General features: G+C 53.0%; 1 protein-coding gene across 5 annotated transcripts in view; it reads right to left on the reverse strand.

Moving 5' to 3' along the window:
* Positions 1–4,994: 4,994 nt before the first annotated feature.
* SLC6A13 (solute carrier family 6 member 13) overlaps positions 4,995–17,959 on the reverse strand; it is a 36,205-nt gene continuing 23,240 nt past the window's right edge. Inside the window, exons 8-15 of one of the 5 annotated variants that reach the window (XM_045830585.1) lie at positions 11,969–12,072; positions 10,941–11,035; positions 8,821–8,933; positions 8,351–8,488; positions 7,499–7,601; positions 6,915–7,015; positions 5,771–5,941; positions 4,995–5,462 (exon numbers count right to left, since the gene is read on the reverse strand). In XM_045830585.1, coding sequence (XP_045686541.1) covers positions 5,340–5,462; positions 5,771–5,941; positions 6,915–7,015; positions 7,499–7,601; positions 8,351–8,488; positions 8,821–8,933; positions 10,941–11,035; positions 11,969–12,072 — 948 coding nt within the window. In that variant the 3' untranslated portion in view covers positions 4,995–5,339. Of the gene's footprint in view, positions 5,463–5,770; positions 5,942–6,914; positions 7,019–7,498; positions 7,602–8,350; positions 8,489–8,820; positions 8,934–10,940; positions 11,066–11,968; positions 12,073–17,959 lie in introns of all 5 variants that reach the window. The other 4 variants (XM_045830584.1, XM_045830586.1, XM_045830583.1 and 1 more) reach the window with 4 other exon arrangements.

Below are 17,959 nucleotides of genomic sequence, written 5' to 3' on the forward strand. Positions count from 1 at the left end.
AACGAAGATGCTTCTTCAGCTCTAGGTGGTGTGGAGGAGGGGAAGTTGTGGGGAGAAAGGGAAATTTCCCTTTGCATGAGCTTCCCCTTTGTACTTAAGAACTGCCCAGCAGGGCTGGGCTTGAAGTGAGAATCTCAGTCTGTAATTTTCCATCAAACACCCCCTCACTGCATCTCAGGCCCCTCTCAGCACCTCCTGTGGGTTTCCCTTGATGGGAAACCCAGAGTGAGCCTCAGTTCTCACCTTCGCCTCTGTGCAAGTACAGGTAGGCTGGGGCAGCTTAGGCAGAGTAGCTGGAACTCACACTGCAGCCACCCCCACGTTCACCTTGGGTGGTGTGGCCTGCACTGCTGCATCAGCCCTGTCCCCACATGTCAGGCTACCATGTGTCATCTTGTAGCTTCCTGCAGAGGGGACATCGAAGTCCAGGCAGCTATTCCAGAGCAAAGTACCCACTCAGCCTCTCCATGAAGGGGAGAGAGAACAAAAAGAATCAGTAGGCAGAGGCTGAATTTCTGGCTCGCTCACAAATTCATTCACAACTTTTATTTCATGCCTACAATGTGTCAGGCTTTCTGTGAGGACCTGGGGATATGCATGGCCCAGCAGCCTCGTCACCTCTCCTTCACCTCGTAGGAGAGTAGCTGCCTTGTTTGACCAGGCCTCCCTTTAACTCGAGCCCTCACACACTCATGCCCACCCTTACCCCAGCACTGCCAACCCCCACTGGGTATTCAGACCAATCGGCAAACCCCTGGAGGCCAGAGATCCCCATCTGTGCAAAAGGTGGGGTCCCTAAATTACCCAGAAAGCCTACTTAAGACTGAGCTGTTTCCAGACTAGGGAGGGTCCAGGACAAGATGGAATATGGTTAGGTAAATCAGTTATCTTGCTGCAGTGAGAACCATGAACCCCACTGACTCTTCTCGTCTTCCACCCCCACCCCTGCTTTCAGAGGGCCTGGCGTGGGACCTATTTCCTGAGCATCTAACTCAGGCTACGTATGTGTTACCCCATTTAACTCCCAGAGGAACCTTGAAATGCAGGAATTGTTAGCCACATTTTATATCTGAGAACTTTGAGTGAATAGAAGATAACTGATGTGCCCTATGGCCATACCGAGGCGGATACCGGGCAGCACTATCCATCGCCGCTGCAGATGCTCGAGATACAAGAGAAATACACATGGACTACCGAGTCCTGTGGAGGAATAGGAACGGCATGGCCACTCCCTCAATGGGAGAGCGCCCCGAGCCGCTGCCTGAGTAGGCTTTTATTAGAAGCACAGATACAGTTTGTTGATTACAGTCTGGCAGGGAAGATCAAACAAATAGTAACTTTCAAAGAGCTAAAAAGGGCTCATATTGAGTTTGGGGTTTTATCACCTAAAAACTGCAGGACCTAAAATGTTAGTTTCGTTTCCTGCTAGTGCCTTCATATTCTAATTCAAGAGCATCCTCAGCAAGCAGGTCTCACAGGATCTTGCATATTCTGTGCCTCAGGTCTGATTACCCTGGGGGTCCGCAGACTCTAATCTGGACTGCACTGCCCCTTGTTATTGCCGCAGGCCTGAGTCGGGCAGAGGAGACAAAGGCAGCCGGGAGATTTGGATTTCTCTCAGCCAGAACAATGACTCAGGCTTGTCAAAGCCAAGGGGGCAGGGGTCGATCACCCCCTCATTTCCACAGCCCCCTGAGTCTCTTCCCTGAGGGCCTTCTCACGTGATCATGCCTATCTTATATCCACCCTCCTCTGAGGAATGTTACCCATCATTGACTAACCGACCAAGCAATGGGGGCCAGACATAGAGCAGGCAGCACTCATGCCAGGGAGATAAGTTTTGTCTCCTTAGTGTCTCCTGGTTCAGAGGTCTCCCACTCAGGCTTAGCCACGGTGGGGGTTACAGCTTTGTGAAACCAGGCAAGGCGGACCCCAACACCATATGCTAGTGAACGATGGAGCGAGGATTTGAACCTGGGCCTCTTTTCTCCTGAAATCTATGCTTGTTCCACTGCAGCATAGTGTTTCCCAGACTCTGAATATTTAAAGAGCAGGGGTCACATTTCATAACTCTTTGATTCTGCTTCTAGCATTTAATACAGTGCTGGCTCAGAGTAGGCACTCAATGTTTACTGGATAGATAGACGGGTGGATGAATGGATGCAACTTGAGGGGAAAAAATGATCTCAGCCTTCCCTCTCCTGGGAGGGCACTGCTCCCCCAGAACCAGGGGTAGACTGGGGCTTGGCGGACTCAGTGCTGATTTTCTGGGATGGCACTGCTGGTGTGACAGGGCATCAGGCCCACGGGAGGCAGGGCTGTGTTAGGGCGATCTCTCCCTTGCCTCCTAGCAAACATGCTTAGCTCAGTAAATGTGTAGCCTTCTTTCTGGCACCCAGGGCCAACCTGACGCCTGCAGCCAGGAAGCTAGAGGAAAGCAAGGATGTCTTTAACTCCTGGGCTTTTCCGTTTCATTGACAACCCAACGTGGTGGGGCTAGAGCCACAGGAAGTAGGATGGATTTGCTTTCCCAGCGTAGCTCTCCACCCTGGGACCAACAGCACAATGATGTAAGTATTCTCATTCCCACTTTACAGAGGAGAAAACAGGGGATCAGAGAAATTAACTTGTCCAAAGCCGCAGAGCTAGGAAATGAGAAGCTAGACCCACACGTCAGCACTGCAAGCCTCTGTGAAGGAGTGGGCTCCACTGCCTGCGGCGTCTAAGCTTGCGCACGTTTATCTGACGATCATGAAGGAGTGTGTCTGTGTGCACACGTGCAGATCTGAGACGTGTGCCGGGTCCAAGGTATGAGATCGGAGGCCCGAAGGCCGCGCAGAGGGCTTGGTGCGAGATCAGTGACTTCCCTCTCTCCAGGGGCCCTGTTCGTAAATCTCCGGTTTCCTGGGCTTCTGGTCTCACCCGCGGCAAGGATCTCTGCCTGCCTTTCTTCCTCCGCCATTCTTCTCTAACAGATGCGGCCGCTAAACAAGAGAGGGCCCCTCTTCCTTTTGTGCCTTCTTCCTCAAAGAACCGCAGGATCTGGCATCTGCCCTTCCCGGCGGGGAGAGGAATGGGAGTAGCTGGCCCGTCCACACTTCCCTGGGCTCCCTTGCCCCACCCGCCTCGGGCAAGGAGCTCTCCTCACCCATCTCTGCCGTTGCCCCCTGGGTTGTCAGAGAACATCCCTCTCACCCACCGCCCACCCCCAGGTTTAATGACTTCAGGGCTCACCCACTCACTGCCTTATGTGAGCCCTACAACAAACCTGTGGGTGTGTGGGTGGGGTGCACAGTATTATCTCCGTGTGAAAAAAAACAAAGACCTGAATTCCAAGTAACTTCTAAAAAGACACATGGCACGGTAGCAGCAGGTCAGGACTATAACCCACATCTCCAAATTCTTAGCCAACGGATAAATTTTACACTATATTCCACCACTAATGAATCTCACAAGTGGGGTTCAAATCACCATTATTGAACTGCCCAGACTCCTTCCTGGGCCTAGCAGGTTCTTGCAACTTTGGTGAGATGGATGGTGGAGAGACCAGCATTACACCCTCAGTCTGAAAGCCACTCTGCTTTCCCAGACCACCTAACTCAAACCATTAGGCTACTTGCGTACCCTAGTTATTCTTTCTCTTTTCTTTCATAGCATTTGTCACGGTTTGTCATTTAAGACGGTGTCTAGGTTTGCTCCTCATGTATCATGAACATACAGCCATACAGTACGTGTTCTGGGAATATTGCCAGATGTCTGGACATGCCAGATGTGTGGTATCTCAAGTTTCCGCACGTTTCTCTAGCGGATTGATTTCTCTGGTCTCAGGACTCGAACTGAGCCTGGCACACAGCGGGGGCGGGGGGTGGAGCTGCCCACCACGTCACTGTCCAGGAAGGAACAGCCACAGGCAACAGACAGCAGGACTGCTGTCACTAACTCTTACAAATTCTCCCAGCAACAGCAAAAAATCTAAATCTGAAGACTGAAAAAGTTTCCCATGTTTTTTCCACTAACTGACTTACAAACAAAACGAAACTAAGAACACTGCCTAGGGTACACTGCGCCCCCCACCTTCAGCTGTGGGAATCGCTGCACGCTGCCCTGGAACAGCACCAGAAGAACCATTTAACAGAGTTGGGGACACAGCCACCAACGCCTCCACATGTTCAGGGGTCAATGTAGTTGTGCGTGTTCAGCCACACACACCTACACACACAGAGATACATGTGTTCCTGAGGCTGAGGGTGAGGCTGCAGAGACACAGCTGTGGGGTCCTCTGGGGCCGAGGCCATGCCCACTGACCCTGAGTAATTCTGGCTTGGCCATGCACCTGGGTGTTCTTTGCAGCCTAACCCTGACAGTCTATCCGGTAGCTCAGGCCCTGAGAGCCTGACCGTGGCCATGCTGCATCCAGCATCTATCCTTTTAGCACAGAAGCAGGGTGATCTTGAGGAAGTGGGTCCCTCTGCTGGCTGAGCTAGGGTAGTGCCCTGCTCGGCCAGGGCTTTTTGTACCTTTTGCCTCAAGTCTGCAAAGCCAAGGCCTCCTCGCTCTTTATGCCCCTGGCACCAGGCCCTGGGCAGGCCACACAGTAACTGGCTTGACAGACAGGGTCAGGCAAGGACACAGCAAGGGAAACATGGGCAGTAGCCCAATCAGCCTTTCCATGTCCTTCCTCTAGTGAGGGCTCAGGTCTCCTCCTTTGTTCTTCACTCCGTTGCCTTTCTTGTCCCACCGAGAGAAGGAGGTGGTAAGGGACTCCAGTGGAAGCATGGACAGAGGTGTGACAGACCACCCCACCACTCCAGTCCAAGTGCCTGGTCATGGAGGACTCAGCCAGGCCCCATCTCCCTTCTCTGCGCAGCAGTGCCCTCTGCTCATGGTCCACGAGAACTCAATGAGAGAAGGAGACAGGGGTCTCCTGAAGCTGCAACTTTAAAGTGACAGAAGTGTCAAGGCAGCAAGGCAGAGGGGCAGGAGCCAGGCAAAACTGCTCACAGTCAGCGGGAAGAACTTTGATTTAATGGAATGAAGGGTAAGAGGGGCAGAAACCAAACAGACCTCTCAGCCCACCCACCAGCCCTCACCCAGCTTCCTCGGCTCCTCTCAAAGGCTATGCTGTGCATACTGGCATTTCACACCTGCTCAGCCACTGCTGGGGCAGGGAAATTGGAGTGGGAGGCACCCAGCTGAGAAGGTGGTTCCAGAATACCCCCTTTATCTAATAGTCTACCCCAGGTGGGAGACAGAAAAAGCACAGAGGGACTGCTCCCACCCTCCCCTTGTGCAGCTGTCCCCAGGCCAGCCCCACAGGCACTGTCCAAGGGCCCACCCTCCTAGCAGTGGGACTCTAGTTCTGTGAGTCTGAGAAGTGATGTCCTGGGCGAGGCAGGGGCAGAGGGTCCTGTTTGGCTCTGCTGGGCCAGTTCCTCAGCTGGGCACACGAGCTGGCGAAGTCTCTGGAAGGAGAGTCGAGGGGGCTGCCATGAGGCAGAGTTGGGGTGGGGTGGGGTGGGGCAGGTCTGCCAGTGCCCTCACCACCAAGGCCTGCCCGTCTCCCCAGACACCGCCATACCCTCCAGTCGCCAGTCCTCCGATCCCAGCCACTGTCTTGGAGGCATCCAGTCTCCTTTGGAGCCTTTTCAGCACTCACTCTGTCCCTCCCTGATCCCCACACCAGGCTCACTGCCCCCTGTGCACTGGCTGCCCCCCAGGCAAGCAGCCATCCACCATCACCCCCTAGGGTTCCTCTCCACTAACTCCCTACCTCTCTGAAGGAGCCCTTGAGGGTGCTGAGTTTGTAGAAGCTCCAGGTGGGAATGCAGACCATGGAGGACAGCGCCAGGAGCCAGCCCAGGGCATCCCCCCACCAAGGGTACGTGTACTTCTTGTTGTAGGTCAGCGGGGTGTACTTGATCAGGGAGAACAGGAAGGTGGCCTGAAGATGAAAGCAGAAAAGCAAGGGGCTGGGAAGCAAGGTCCCTGTGCCTTCAGCGCCCCCTGGGGGAGCTGGCAGAGATCACACTCCAAGCCTAGATTTTCTTTCAGTCTCATCTGGGCCAATCAGCTTCCAATCAACTTCCAATCTCCGTCCACATTCTGCTCAAAGTACACACCGCCAGTAGGTAGGTATTTCCTACCCTGTCCCTCCCTGGGCTTGCAGGCCCCAGGCCCATGAGCTCCTCTACACATGATTGGCTCCCAATTAAGACACGACAGTGTGCCTGCTGGTGTGCAGTGTGCCTGCTTTCGGTTGTTTAAGTCGCCTGCACCATCAGGTAAGGGTGCAAATACCTCGGTGGCAGAGGTTAGGCCCCATTTTCAGCCTGCATGTTGTGGGTGCTCAGGGGGACCTCAGGATCAAACGGAAAAGCCAGAGGAAGCAGCACAACGTGCTCAGGGCCCAGCTCTGGAGCCAAGTACCACCCCCGCCCCACCCCCGCCACTCTCTCTACCTTGGGTAAAGTGCTAAACCCCTTTGGCTTCAGTTTCCTCTGAGAAATAAATACAATAGTAATTTTTAATTCATGAGGTCCTTGAGAGGGTTAAATGGGTTAAAAGTATAAAGTACTTTGTAAACCGGTTGCTGTTATTACTGCGGTGGTTAACAGTGCCACTACGCACGGCCCCCTGCACGTGGTTTCCAGTCCTGCCTGCAACAGCAGACTCACACTGCGGTGCTGGTGGGACACTCTGACAGCTCAGGCCTCAGTCTATCCTGCTGTGAAGTGGAAAGGAAAAAATCTACCTTGCTCTCATATTCTAGAATCCAACAGGAAGATGAATGAAAATCTAAATGACTTTCAATCCCCACAGAGAAGTTCCTTCTCAGGCTAACAGCCTACCTATCCTCCTGCCCCCACTATCTCTCTACCCCTTCACCTGGCTCCCCTCCCTGGAGGTTGTCTTACTGTGCACACAGCCGGTGTGAGGAAGAGCCAACAATATTTGACAAGAGGCCAAGGCCTGTACCCGATCATATCTTCAATGTTGTCATAGAAGCGCCCGGCTCCTACCACAAAGAGAAGGAAGGAAGGAAGGAAGGAAGGGAGACAAAAGACATCCTCTAGCACCTGAAGTATCTGGATGGGGCCCATGCAGACCGGGCTGGGCAAGGGCCAATGAGCAGCAGATATCATGGTTGTCTTTACAGATCCCGGCTGGAAGAAAGCTCTTCCCTGTGAGGCAGGGACATTGAGGCCAGCGGGCAGCAGAGGCACTGCCTTCCTGATTATGAAGGCTGTTACGAGCTGAAAAGGCTTGGATAGGACAGGACATGGGACCACCTGCAGTCAAGGTGCAACCATGGCTGGGAGGGTAGGTGAGGCAACCTCTAGAGGGCTCTTCCAGTGGTAGCAATTTCGGATTCTTGAGATTTTTGAGGCTGGGTAAGGGAGAAGTCCCAAGAAAAGGTGGGTGTGAGCAGTGGACGTCTCTCTTTTGTCTAAGGGCCCTGGGATAGAGGTGAGTAATGGGGTTCAGGAGAGTCACTCACCGTAGACCCAAGCCACACAGAGGGACTCAAAGATGGCCACAAACAGGAGGCACATGCCGCTGGCTGCATAGTAGTCAAAGAGCTGAAACACGTACATACCGCCCTGCCGGGGAGGGAATAAAAAACAGAACTTTATCCAGAGAAAACAGACACATTTACCCCCTTGCTGGCCAGCTACACACCCTCAGGGTGTAGAATGGAGTTGGTGGGGATCACCAAAGACAAATATGAAAAGAGAAGGTAGTTTGTAAGCTGTAAGGCACTAGGCAGAAAGGAGGCAATAACTATTTTTTATTGTTTCTGGATGGATGAGAGATGAAATAGCCAGCGACAATTAGATTGTCCCTGAGAACATTTAGAGACTGACACAGAAATCTAAGACATAATGTGCACTTGTTTGGCCAAGATCGGGCTAGGACTGTCACTGCTATTGTGTCACCAAGATGACAAGCTCCATCCGCCGCCTTCCCCTTCGAGACGTCACACGGAATATCACCCATCCCCAGGGCTCCCCTTCTCCCTTTGAAGTTTATCCCTGGAACCTGGTGCAGCTGCCTGGCAAATTATGAGATCTTTCTGGAGAGGCAGTTTTTCTCTCCTGGAGACCATCCTTTCCATACCTCTCAATTTAACATGGAGATGAGTTACCCCTCTCCCAGCCCCAGAAGTAGGTGGTCAATTCCCAAAGGCCAGAGGAGGCACTTGCCTGCTTTGTGCTTCCTGCAGTTGGGACAGGAGCAGGTCCCAGTGCCCTGAAGCTACAGCAGCCTGCTCCACCTGACAGGTGGCAGCTGCCCGCCTTCGTTCTGCCTCTTCACTCAGTCCCCACCTTCAAGCCTCCCAGATCCTCACCTCTGTGACCATGACCAGCCCAACAAGGAAGGAGACGACAGACACTCCAAGAATGAGGACCTCCCTCCGGTTCTTCTTACGGAACACCTGGGGGTACATGTCCACCAGCGCTGTCACCAGGCTCTCTACGCACACAAACTGAGAGGGGACAAAAGGGTTGGAGAAAGGGGAGCTCCCAGAATCAGCTCCACCAGGTAGTGCTGGCCCGCTGCTCCTGGGCTTGACCCTGCCAGGCTCCCTGTCTAAAGCCCCCAGCACTGTCCTTGCCCGGTTAGGTCTGGACCCACCCTCCAAAGCTCCTCTTGTTTCCTGGAAGGGCATCCATGCCTGACATTCCCCCCCCCCGCCGTTCCCAATTGTTCTAAGGTCCACCAGGGCATCGAGCTGAACCTCACGCCCATGGCTCCCCCTCCCCCCGCCCCCCACACACCCACTCATCTCTCAGCCTCTGAGCGGCCACCTCTTGATACCTGACTATCCAGGCCTAGGAGGATGATCATGAAGAAGAAGCAGCAGGCCCAGAAAGTCGAGAAGGGCAGCATCACCACCGCCCGGGGGTAGGCAATGAAAGCCAGGCCAGGGCCTACAGCAGAAAGCAGAGGAACACAACCCAGTGCCTGGCCTCGCTGCAGGCCACGTGCGCCCCCAGCGTGGCGCCGTGGAGCAAGTGGAGGCAGAGAAACTCCACCCCAAAGTTCCCATCACACCACCATCCTCACCCACAAGAAACCACCCAAACCTCTCCCTGATCCCAAATTTCCAGGACACCACCCACGGTTTTCTCACTGGCAGGAACAGACCCTAGAGGCTATGTGTCTAAAGGGCCTTGGAAAACAGAAAGCGGTATATCACCCACATTTCTCCAAATCCTCCAATCTCACTCTCCAGATCTATTGCCCCAAACCAGAGGTTTCAAACTGAAAAAGAACTCAGGGGCCCTTGTGTATTTCTGTGCAGCGGGCCCAGGGCAGAGCGGGGGAGCGGTAGGGCCTGGCTGGAGCCAGCATGCTCCTCTACCAACTGCGCGTTCCCTGTGTGGTTTCTGCAGAGGAGATGGTTCTGAAGAAAATACCCCCAAGACTGGGCGGTGCCTGGGGCCACCAGTTGGCCACCTCTGCCCTGGGGCCCTTCCTGTCACCCTACAACCTATGAACTGACATTAATTTCAGAATACCTCTAATACTCGATCTCTCAAATAAATTAATGTTCCTCTCAGCTGGCTTAAAATAGCAGGAACAAATTCACATGCTAGCACCTGGGTTCAGCCATATGAAGCTTCCTTTGAAAAAAGAAAAAAAGGTGTGACCCTGTGACCTTCTACAGTCCTTTACCTCTTAAAGCCACACTCCCTACGCTCGTGAGGTGGGGATGATACTAGCACCTGCTTCACAGTTTTCTATCGCATGATACAGGCGGAATGCTCTGCACAGTACCTGGCATATAGTAAATGCTTAATACAAGTGAAATAGTATCACTTTTAATGAGTCAGCGATGCGCGTTGCCCAGTGCTTGGCACTCTGCATAGCAAGGGTCAGCTTGTGAATGCTATGATAAAGAATTGCCTTGCTACAGAATACAAGTGGATGGTCTACGAGAACAGGAGAAGAGTAAGAGGAACACTTACAGCTTACCTAGAGACGGCACCAGTCCCTGATTGTATTTGAAGGAAACAACAAGATTGCATGGTGGAAAAGCACTCACTTAAAACAGGAGGAAACTCTATGAGCCAATATAAACTTATCTCTGAGATACATATTACAGTGAGCAAAATGCCCTGCCTGGTGTGGCTCAGTAGGCTGGGCATCATCCCGCATCCCAAAAGTCACCAGTTAGATTCCCTGTAAGGGCACGTGCCTAGGTTGTGGGCCAGGTCCCCAGCTGAGGGCATGAGAGAGGCAACCAATCAACGTTTCTCTCACACACTGATGTTTCTCAACTTCTCATTCTCCTTCCCTTGCCCTCTCTCTAAAAATAAATAAAACCTTAAAAAAATAAAGTGAACAAAACAAGTCAAGGTACATAACAGTATATATAGTATGTTATCAACTGATTTTTAAGAAGGGAGGACGAGCCCTGGATGATGTGGCTCAGTGGACTGAGTGCTGGCCTGCAAACCAAATGGGTTGCAGGTTCAATTCCCAATCAGGGCACATGAGTGGGTCAGGGCATGTGCGACAGGTAACCACACATCGCTGTTTCTCTCCCTCTTTCTCATTCCCTTAGTCTCTGTCTATAAATAAAATCTTTTTTTTTAAAGGAGGTAAGAAATAGAAATATGTACCTATGTATAAATGAATGGGCATGTCTATTCGGGTGTGCGTTTTTTTCTCATCTATGCCTAAACTATTTCTGGAGGGGAAAATATGAACCTGGTAACATTGGCAGCCTAAGAACATTGGGGTGCGAAGAAAACTGTTCACTAAATACCCACTTTCCCTTTGAAGATGGAATTGCTGTTTTTAAGTCCTCCCCCAGGTCTTCCTGGGAGACATCCACTGAAAGGTGACTCACCTAGAAAGACCCCCAGAAGCTGGTTGGCGAAGGTTGGAAGCTCACAGAATCAACACCCTTGGGCCTCCCCAACACTCACCTGACTCGGCCACCTTGGAGATGGGCACCCCCTGCTCTTGGGACATGAAGCCCAAGATGGAGAAGATGGCAAACCCGGCCACAAAGCTGGTGCCACTGTTGAGGAAGCAGAGGGCCATGCAGTCCCTGCGGGTGAGGTGCAGAGGCGGCAACAGGCAGATCAGAAAGGGCTGCAGCGTCTGGGGCCTGCAGTCCAGAGCCTACGGCAGCCCCAGGGCAGCCCTGCCCCTCACAGCAGGCCGGTCGGAGGTGGCTGCCAGTGGAGTGAAGATGAGCACTCGGGGTGGTTCAGCCCCCCGACTCCACTAGCTCAGACTTGGGATAAATCAAACTCTTCCTAAAAGAATGAAGCTCCAAAGAAGTGAAATACTATCTAAAAATTACAAACTGCCACACAGCCTCCCTTCCCTGCCATGTCATCACCACACCTTTGTGACACCATCACTCTGACACAGTTCTGTGTGGGGTGCTAATGTTGGGGATGTAGGCCTGGATAATCCCAAGCAACCAATAATTCTTAGTTACCTAAATTTGATTCCAAAAGGTATGAGATGACACTTTGAACTAACATTAAAACTGGCCTAAGTTCTCTGATATGAACCTGGTAGACCAAGGGAACCGTGGGGAGGGGACACCAGCGGGGGAGGGGTGAAGGAAAATGGGCAAGGAGTCCGTGTTTGCGGGGCAAACGCACACAGCCGGTGGGGCTGAGGGCCCACCGCATGACGTAGCTGCTAACTCCCCAGGCTTGCTGACACTCCTGAGCCCCACAGCCTCTACACGAGCCAGAGCCCAGGCCGGCCCCCATCCCGCTCTGCTTCCCCGGCCAACTGTTTGCCTGTGCTGTGCTGTGCTGTGCTGTGCTGTGCTGTGGTGGGCCCCTTCCAGCAACTGGTAGCCCTGGAGTGTTGGAAAGCAGAGTGAAGGGCGGGGTCGGCGAATCCATGAGTGGTGCTCCCTCCGCGTCACCCTGTACCCCGCACGCCTTGGGCGGGGGGGGCGGGGTTCCCAGCTCAGGCCCCCAGTCACCTGTAACAGTTGTTGTGGAACTTGTTGTAGCTGCTCAGGGCTGTCAGGCAGCCGACACAGATGGCGAAGGAGAAGAAGATCTGCGTGCCCGCGTCCATCCACACCTGCACAGGGAAAAGGCAGGAAAGCCGCACCGCAGGAGCCAGGCACCTGGGTTCCGTGGGGGCACACAGGCCCGTGGCCAAGCTGGGCTCCGGTTCGGGGCGGTAAGAACCCTGCCCTCAGCCTGTGCAGCCCCTCTGCCGCCCTGCCACCCCCGTGGGCGCTACTCGCGGGGCCCCTAGACGGGATCTCTTGGTATTAGGTATGCGAAGAAGACGACTAAAGGACCCGTGGTGGAGGAGGGCGAGCAGAGGGAGGACGAGGGCGAGCAGAGGAAGGACACTCTAGAACGAAGGCCGGCCCGGTCCCACGTTATCATGGAAACAAAGCCCGGGTTCTGCCTCCACTCTCCCCTGGCCTGGGCTCTGGGCCTGGAGGTGAGACCGGTTTGCCAGTTTGGAAGCAATCCAGAGGCAGGATCTCTAGAGTTATGGGTCCTTGTCAGTGCTATCATCGCATGTAGCTTTGCCCCTGGTGCCTCACAACCCTCTGTCCAAAAAACAGCAAGAGTAATCCTCCGCTCACAAAAAGTCGAGAGGAGGATCAGAAATGCATCGGGAAAGGGCTTTGTACTCCTTGGCGGGGAAGAGCTCTCCAGCTAAACATAGGTTATGTTGTTACTGTTATTATCTCAGCTGACGACCCAGGCTGTGCCTGTTATGATTTAGGTTTAACAGCTAGAATAACATCTCAAAGAGAAAGAACATCAAGGAAAACAGGACTAAGCCACCCTGCAGATCTCCAGGAAGTGGGGCCCTGGGGCTACAGACCCTCCCCAAGCCTCCTGCCTCTGGAGGATGTGAGCTCTACGTGGAGGCCCGAACTCTGGGTGCAGGCGTGGGCAGCCATTGTCCCAACATTCCTGTGTTCCCCGTTTCTGGTCTGTTGCCTGGCTCCACCCCAGCAGCCCCCACATAGGTGCCCAGTTTCCTTTCACCAATATGGGGCTCCCAATGCGCCCCCCCCCCACACACACACATTAAAGCCTCAGCTTTGCGCTGTGCAGAGCTCCTAAGTCCTTTCCCTGTCTCTCCCGGCCTCTCTCGCCATCACCACCACCCTCAGCCTCACTTGTTCTCTCCCATCACACTCACTCCACTCAGCATTACAGTGGGCCCCAGGGACCACCAGCGAGCTGGCTACATCAGAATCTCATTCATTCCTCCACCAGCATCCCCAGTTGAGACACTGAATCTGTAGAGCTAAAGGAGGACCCAGAAATCTGTATCATGTTCAGAGCTCCCTGGCGGATCCTACTGAGCGGTCAGGGGCGGATCTCTGCCCCACAGCCCGACCAACTGGCGTCAGAGACCCGCGGGGACCGCACTCCTCCTGCTCTCGGAATCCCTGCCGCAGGAAAGGGAAAAGAGCAGGGAAAGGTGGTGGTGAGGAAAGGGGGAGAATGTCTCTAGCCTCCTGTCCCTTCTGCGACCGTGATTTCATCCCCAAGGAATTCTGTGAGGCAGAAGCTGCCACCAAGGAAAAGGGCACACACAGAAGGGGCCAGCCAGCAAGAAATAGCATGCAGAGGGGAAACACCTGGGGACTTTTTTAAACTTGAGGGAAATTATAATAGGAAAGGGAGGGGTCATCAGGATTTATTTCCAAAGGATAGGGTAGGAATGAAAAGAACCCGCTGACAAGAATGGGGGCATTTACAAAATTCGGTGTGATGCGACAACAGTTTGAGGAGGTGTTTTGAATCATTTTTTTCTTCCAAAACTTCGCCCCAGATACTACTGTGAGGATGGTCATCTCAGGAAAACTGACCTCTGGCCTGAGGTCACTCTCTTCTGTTTCCTTCCCGCTCACTCAGCGGGTTCCAAGCAGCTCTGAGCCTGCGCAGCGCGGACTTGCTCTGGGGCCGGAGACGCGGTCTGGGAGCAGTGCTTATCTGCCTGGGGGGTCTCTGCGTCCTGAGATGAGGCGGCCTTTCCCAAGCCCGCATGTTCGCTCTGCGCGCCTGCCAGCACACGGGGTGCAGCCGGACCCGCACTCCCACGCGCCACCAGGGAAACCGTCGAGTGCCCACATGCTGGCAGGGACGCACAAGTCCTGTGATTATACAGTTTTGTAAACTTGGGCTTGGGAAGAAAAATTGTGATTTGGCAGTTTCCCTCAGCCCAAGGGGGCCAGATTAAGACTGAGTTGGGAGGAGAGGGGAGTAAGAACAGAGAAAAACGCAGCAGGGGGCTGGGAGTTCAGAGGACCAGGGTCAGATGTGATGCCTCTGACTGAAGCCCCCTCACTGGGAGCTTGGCAAGGCCAGCTCTCTGCACAGCTGCTGGCTGACAAGCCTGCTGGGATAAGGGGGAGGAACAGGGTCAGAGGAAGGGCTGAAGGAACCAGCAGAGCAAGTGGTCCTGTTCCCACGGCAGGAGACCCTGCCCACGCCAGGAACCCTGGTTTCTGGAACGAAGTTCCAGTGTGTCTTCGCTGGAGCAGACTAACGACAAATAAAACAGCTGTGAAAAACACTTGGTGGAATGTGGACAAAAAAATAATTCTCAGGGGGCACAGAGCTCTAGAGGGTCCAGGAAAGACATTTTCAACTCTGAGTCCAACCCCAAAGATTATTACATTTACTGTATTTAGGAAGGCATCGTGTGGAATGGAAAAAACCTGGGCTTTGGAGTCAAAATGAAGTGGGTTCAATGACTAACTCTTAATTACCAGCTGTGTGATCTTAGGCAAGTCACTTAACCTCTCTAAACCTTACTTTTCTCATTAGGAAAATGGGTATAAGAATAAATAAAATAATGTATGTAAACTGCCTAACACATAGATAAATATTAGTTCCCTATCCCATCTTTTAGAGTAATTAAAAATAAACAGCCCTTAAAACTCTCAAATAATTCATATTCTTTGGAAAATGAATGTCAAGGTGATTAAGACAGCAGACTCCAAAAGACTACTCAGGATGAAACCCAAACTCCCCCGCATGCTGGTTCTGTGGTTTGGGGCAAATTTCTTCAGTTGTCTCAGCTTCAGTTTCTTCATCTGTAAAATGAGGCTAACCCCTGATTCCCTGGGTCAGTGGGAGGTTACGCCTTGTCACGCACTGAGTGGAGTGCCAGGCAAATGACAAGCACATGACCAGTGTGTCAGCTATTGCTGCTGTTTGTCGCTGGGTTATTTTAAAGAGCAACCCTGGGTGATGATGTCCCACAGGTTTCAACGCACAGCATCTAAATCAAAAGACTCGTTCTCACTGATGGTGCCAACCTCCTCCCTAAATAAACCCTTCATTAGAATAGCTTAGCCTAGAGATTTAAAAGGCCCAACAAAGGCTCTTTAGACACCCTCCCGCCAGCCCCTGCCCTTACCAACCTGCCAAAGTGCAGCAGGACAGGCAAACGGACAGACCCGAGTGCCTGGACAAAGCACACACTGCGCGGGCGGAGCCCTGAGTCTCCTGTGGCCGTTCCCCACATGCGAGAGACAAGCCCCGGGGACACCAGCACAGGCAGCGAGCCACCTGGCACCAGAAAGGCTGGCAAAAGGAGAAGAGGAAACCAGATAACCCAGCATCGTCTCTGCCAGGGTCCCCACTCCCACACTGAGTATTTGCCAGAGAGATGTCTTCGGTCTTTGTGTTGGCTAGCACGGATTTTGCACCTCTCTTAAGTCCAGGCAAATGCCAGCTGGAGTTATCACACCTCCTGGGGAGTGCCAACTACATCAATTAGTGCTCTGGCCTGGGCAGCCCACCTGGCAGGGGTTGCTCTGCTCACAAGCAACAAAAGTCTCGCTTCAGCATGGACCTAGGGCCAGGTGGCTAATGAGGCAGGCAGCTCAAAAGCTCAGGACAAAGCCTGGCTCTTGAAACACAGTCGTCCTCGCCACAGCCTCAGAGGATGTGGAAGACATGTACTCTCTGCACAGCCGACAGCGGGCTGGGGCTGGAAGGTCGGTGTCCTGGAGGGAGGTTTAAAAGACGTCTTATTCCCTACAGTAACCCAGACACAGAACTGTGGCCTTATTAACTCTCAGAGTTCAAAGCTATCTGGTCCACCAGCTTTATATTTGCTGGAGGATATATACAGGTGGGAACTTTGATGTTAAGAGATCATAAAGCGTGGAATTTGTCATCATTGAGACCTGTCTTCCAGGTACAGGTGTGAGGATGGAAAATTCTTTAAGTTCTCTAGGCCCTATTTTCCTTATCTACAACATAAGGATACCTCATTGCTGTGCTGTGAGGATGAGCTGAACTAGCGGAGTAAAACCTCTTAGTGCCAGGGATGCCGTAAGCACTCACTAGTTGTTAGCTATAAATTGCCGATCAGGACAAACAAGGCATTGATCAGAAACACCATAAATCAGTTCCAGAAATACTGGGCCCTCTCTCCTTTTTGTCTCTCAGCCTACCTGACTATCTCTCAGCTGAATACGCCCCTCCCCCTGCTCTTTCCCAGCCTGACCTCTGCAGGCTTTGTGGCTTAGCCACACGCTGGTTCACACCCCTGCCTCTCCAGAACCATTATGCTCCCTTTTATGTGGGGCATCCAAGTCAAACTCTACCTCTGTCCTTCAGAGCCTTCCCTCAACTCTGCTGCCCCACAACTCCTGCTTGCTACCTACTCTCCATCATGACCCATTGGTTCCAGACAAGCCAAAGGGTTTATGGTTCACAAAATAAAAATATACTTTGTTTGGCCTGCCACTTGCTGTGTGACCTTGGGCCTCGTTTGCACATCTGTGCAATGAGGAGTTCGCACTAGGTGACCTCTGGAGCCCTTTTAGCTCAAATGGCTATGGCTCTGCAGTTTGACACCAAAGCCTGACTACAACCCTGTGCCCCACGTGGAGATGACGCAGCAGCAATCTGTCTCGCTGTTATCCCTAAGCAATGGGAGGGGAGAAAGATGAGCTCACATCCCGCTAGAAGATCATGGAGAAATATCCAGGACACAAGGCTACTTGACTCCATGAGGATGTTTCTGATAGCAGGAGCCCTGGCAGCCCTGGTAGAATCTCAGGATGGGAGACTGAGAATAATTGAGCTTCTAAATAAACCCCAAATTCAGCACAAAGGGGAGCAATTGCCTCTGCTGAGTCCTGGCCTCTGAGGGACCCTGGATGTGTGTGCCATTCCCTTTTCTCTTGCTCCCTCTCAGCAATTTCAGTGACTGTGCTGGTACTTTACTATTTAACATGTTTGCACAGCCATCCACTTGTTCATCTTCTCTGTCCTGGGCACCTCCCACCCTCAGCCTCCTCAGGACCCCTGGCTATAGACAGAGAGCCTTCTCCAGCACAAAGGGAGGCAGAGGCAGGGCCCAGGGCTGGGTGACACATCTCAGGGGCTCCGTGGGGAGCTGAGCCATGCTCCCCAGCCCTTGGCCCTTGGCAGCCCTTGCCAGCTTTCAAAATGGCTGCCAACCAGGAGAAGAGAAGAAACCCGTCAAAGGTTTCTTACCTCAAGCCCTGCCTTGCAAATCCCTCCAGTCAGCAAGCAACACTGCCAGCTCCTTGTGAGGGCCACCCAGAAGCTGGCTGAGGGGTGGGAAGAGGCTGGGGCCACTAGACAACTGACAGGAAGCTCAACCCAGCCCAGCTGGTGCTGGCAGGGGCTGGCGAACTGGGCCTAGGAATGGGCCTCCTGACAGAGGGGAGACCGAGTGGTGTCTGGTGGAAGGTTAAGAAATAGAGAGGAAGCTAGGTGTGAAATAAGATTGCCAGGGAAAAATGCAAAAGGGCATGAGTAGATGTGGGGAAAAGCATTCAGCCCCTGAATAAAGGCTGTTAGTGATGAATTTACTGTCCCTGAGAAATATTACTAGGCCTCAGGACCTGCTGGCTCTCCTGGCAGCTGTGAGCATGGAGGGGGCTGCAAACTGCAGCTAACAGATGTCTGAGACACTCCCTCAGGGAGGGCCCAAGAGC

Source organism: Phyllostomus hastatus, unplaced genomic scaffold (assembly GCF_019186645.2).
Source record: "Phyllostomus hastatus isolate PE091 unplaced genomic scaffold, TTU_PhHast_1.1 phas_contig_152, whole genome shotgun sequence".
NCBI lineage: Eukaryota > Metazoa > Chordata > Mammalia > Chiroptera > Phyllostomidae > Phyllostomus > Phyllostomus hastatus.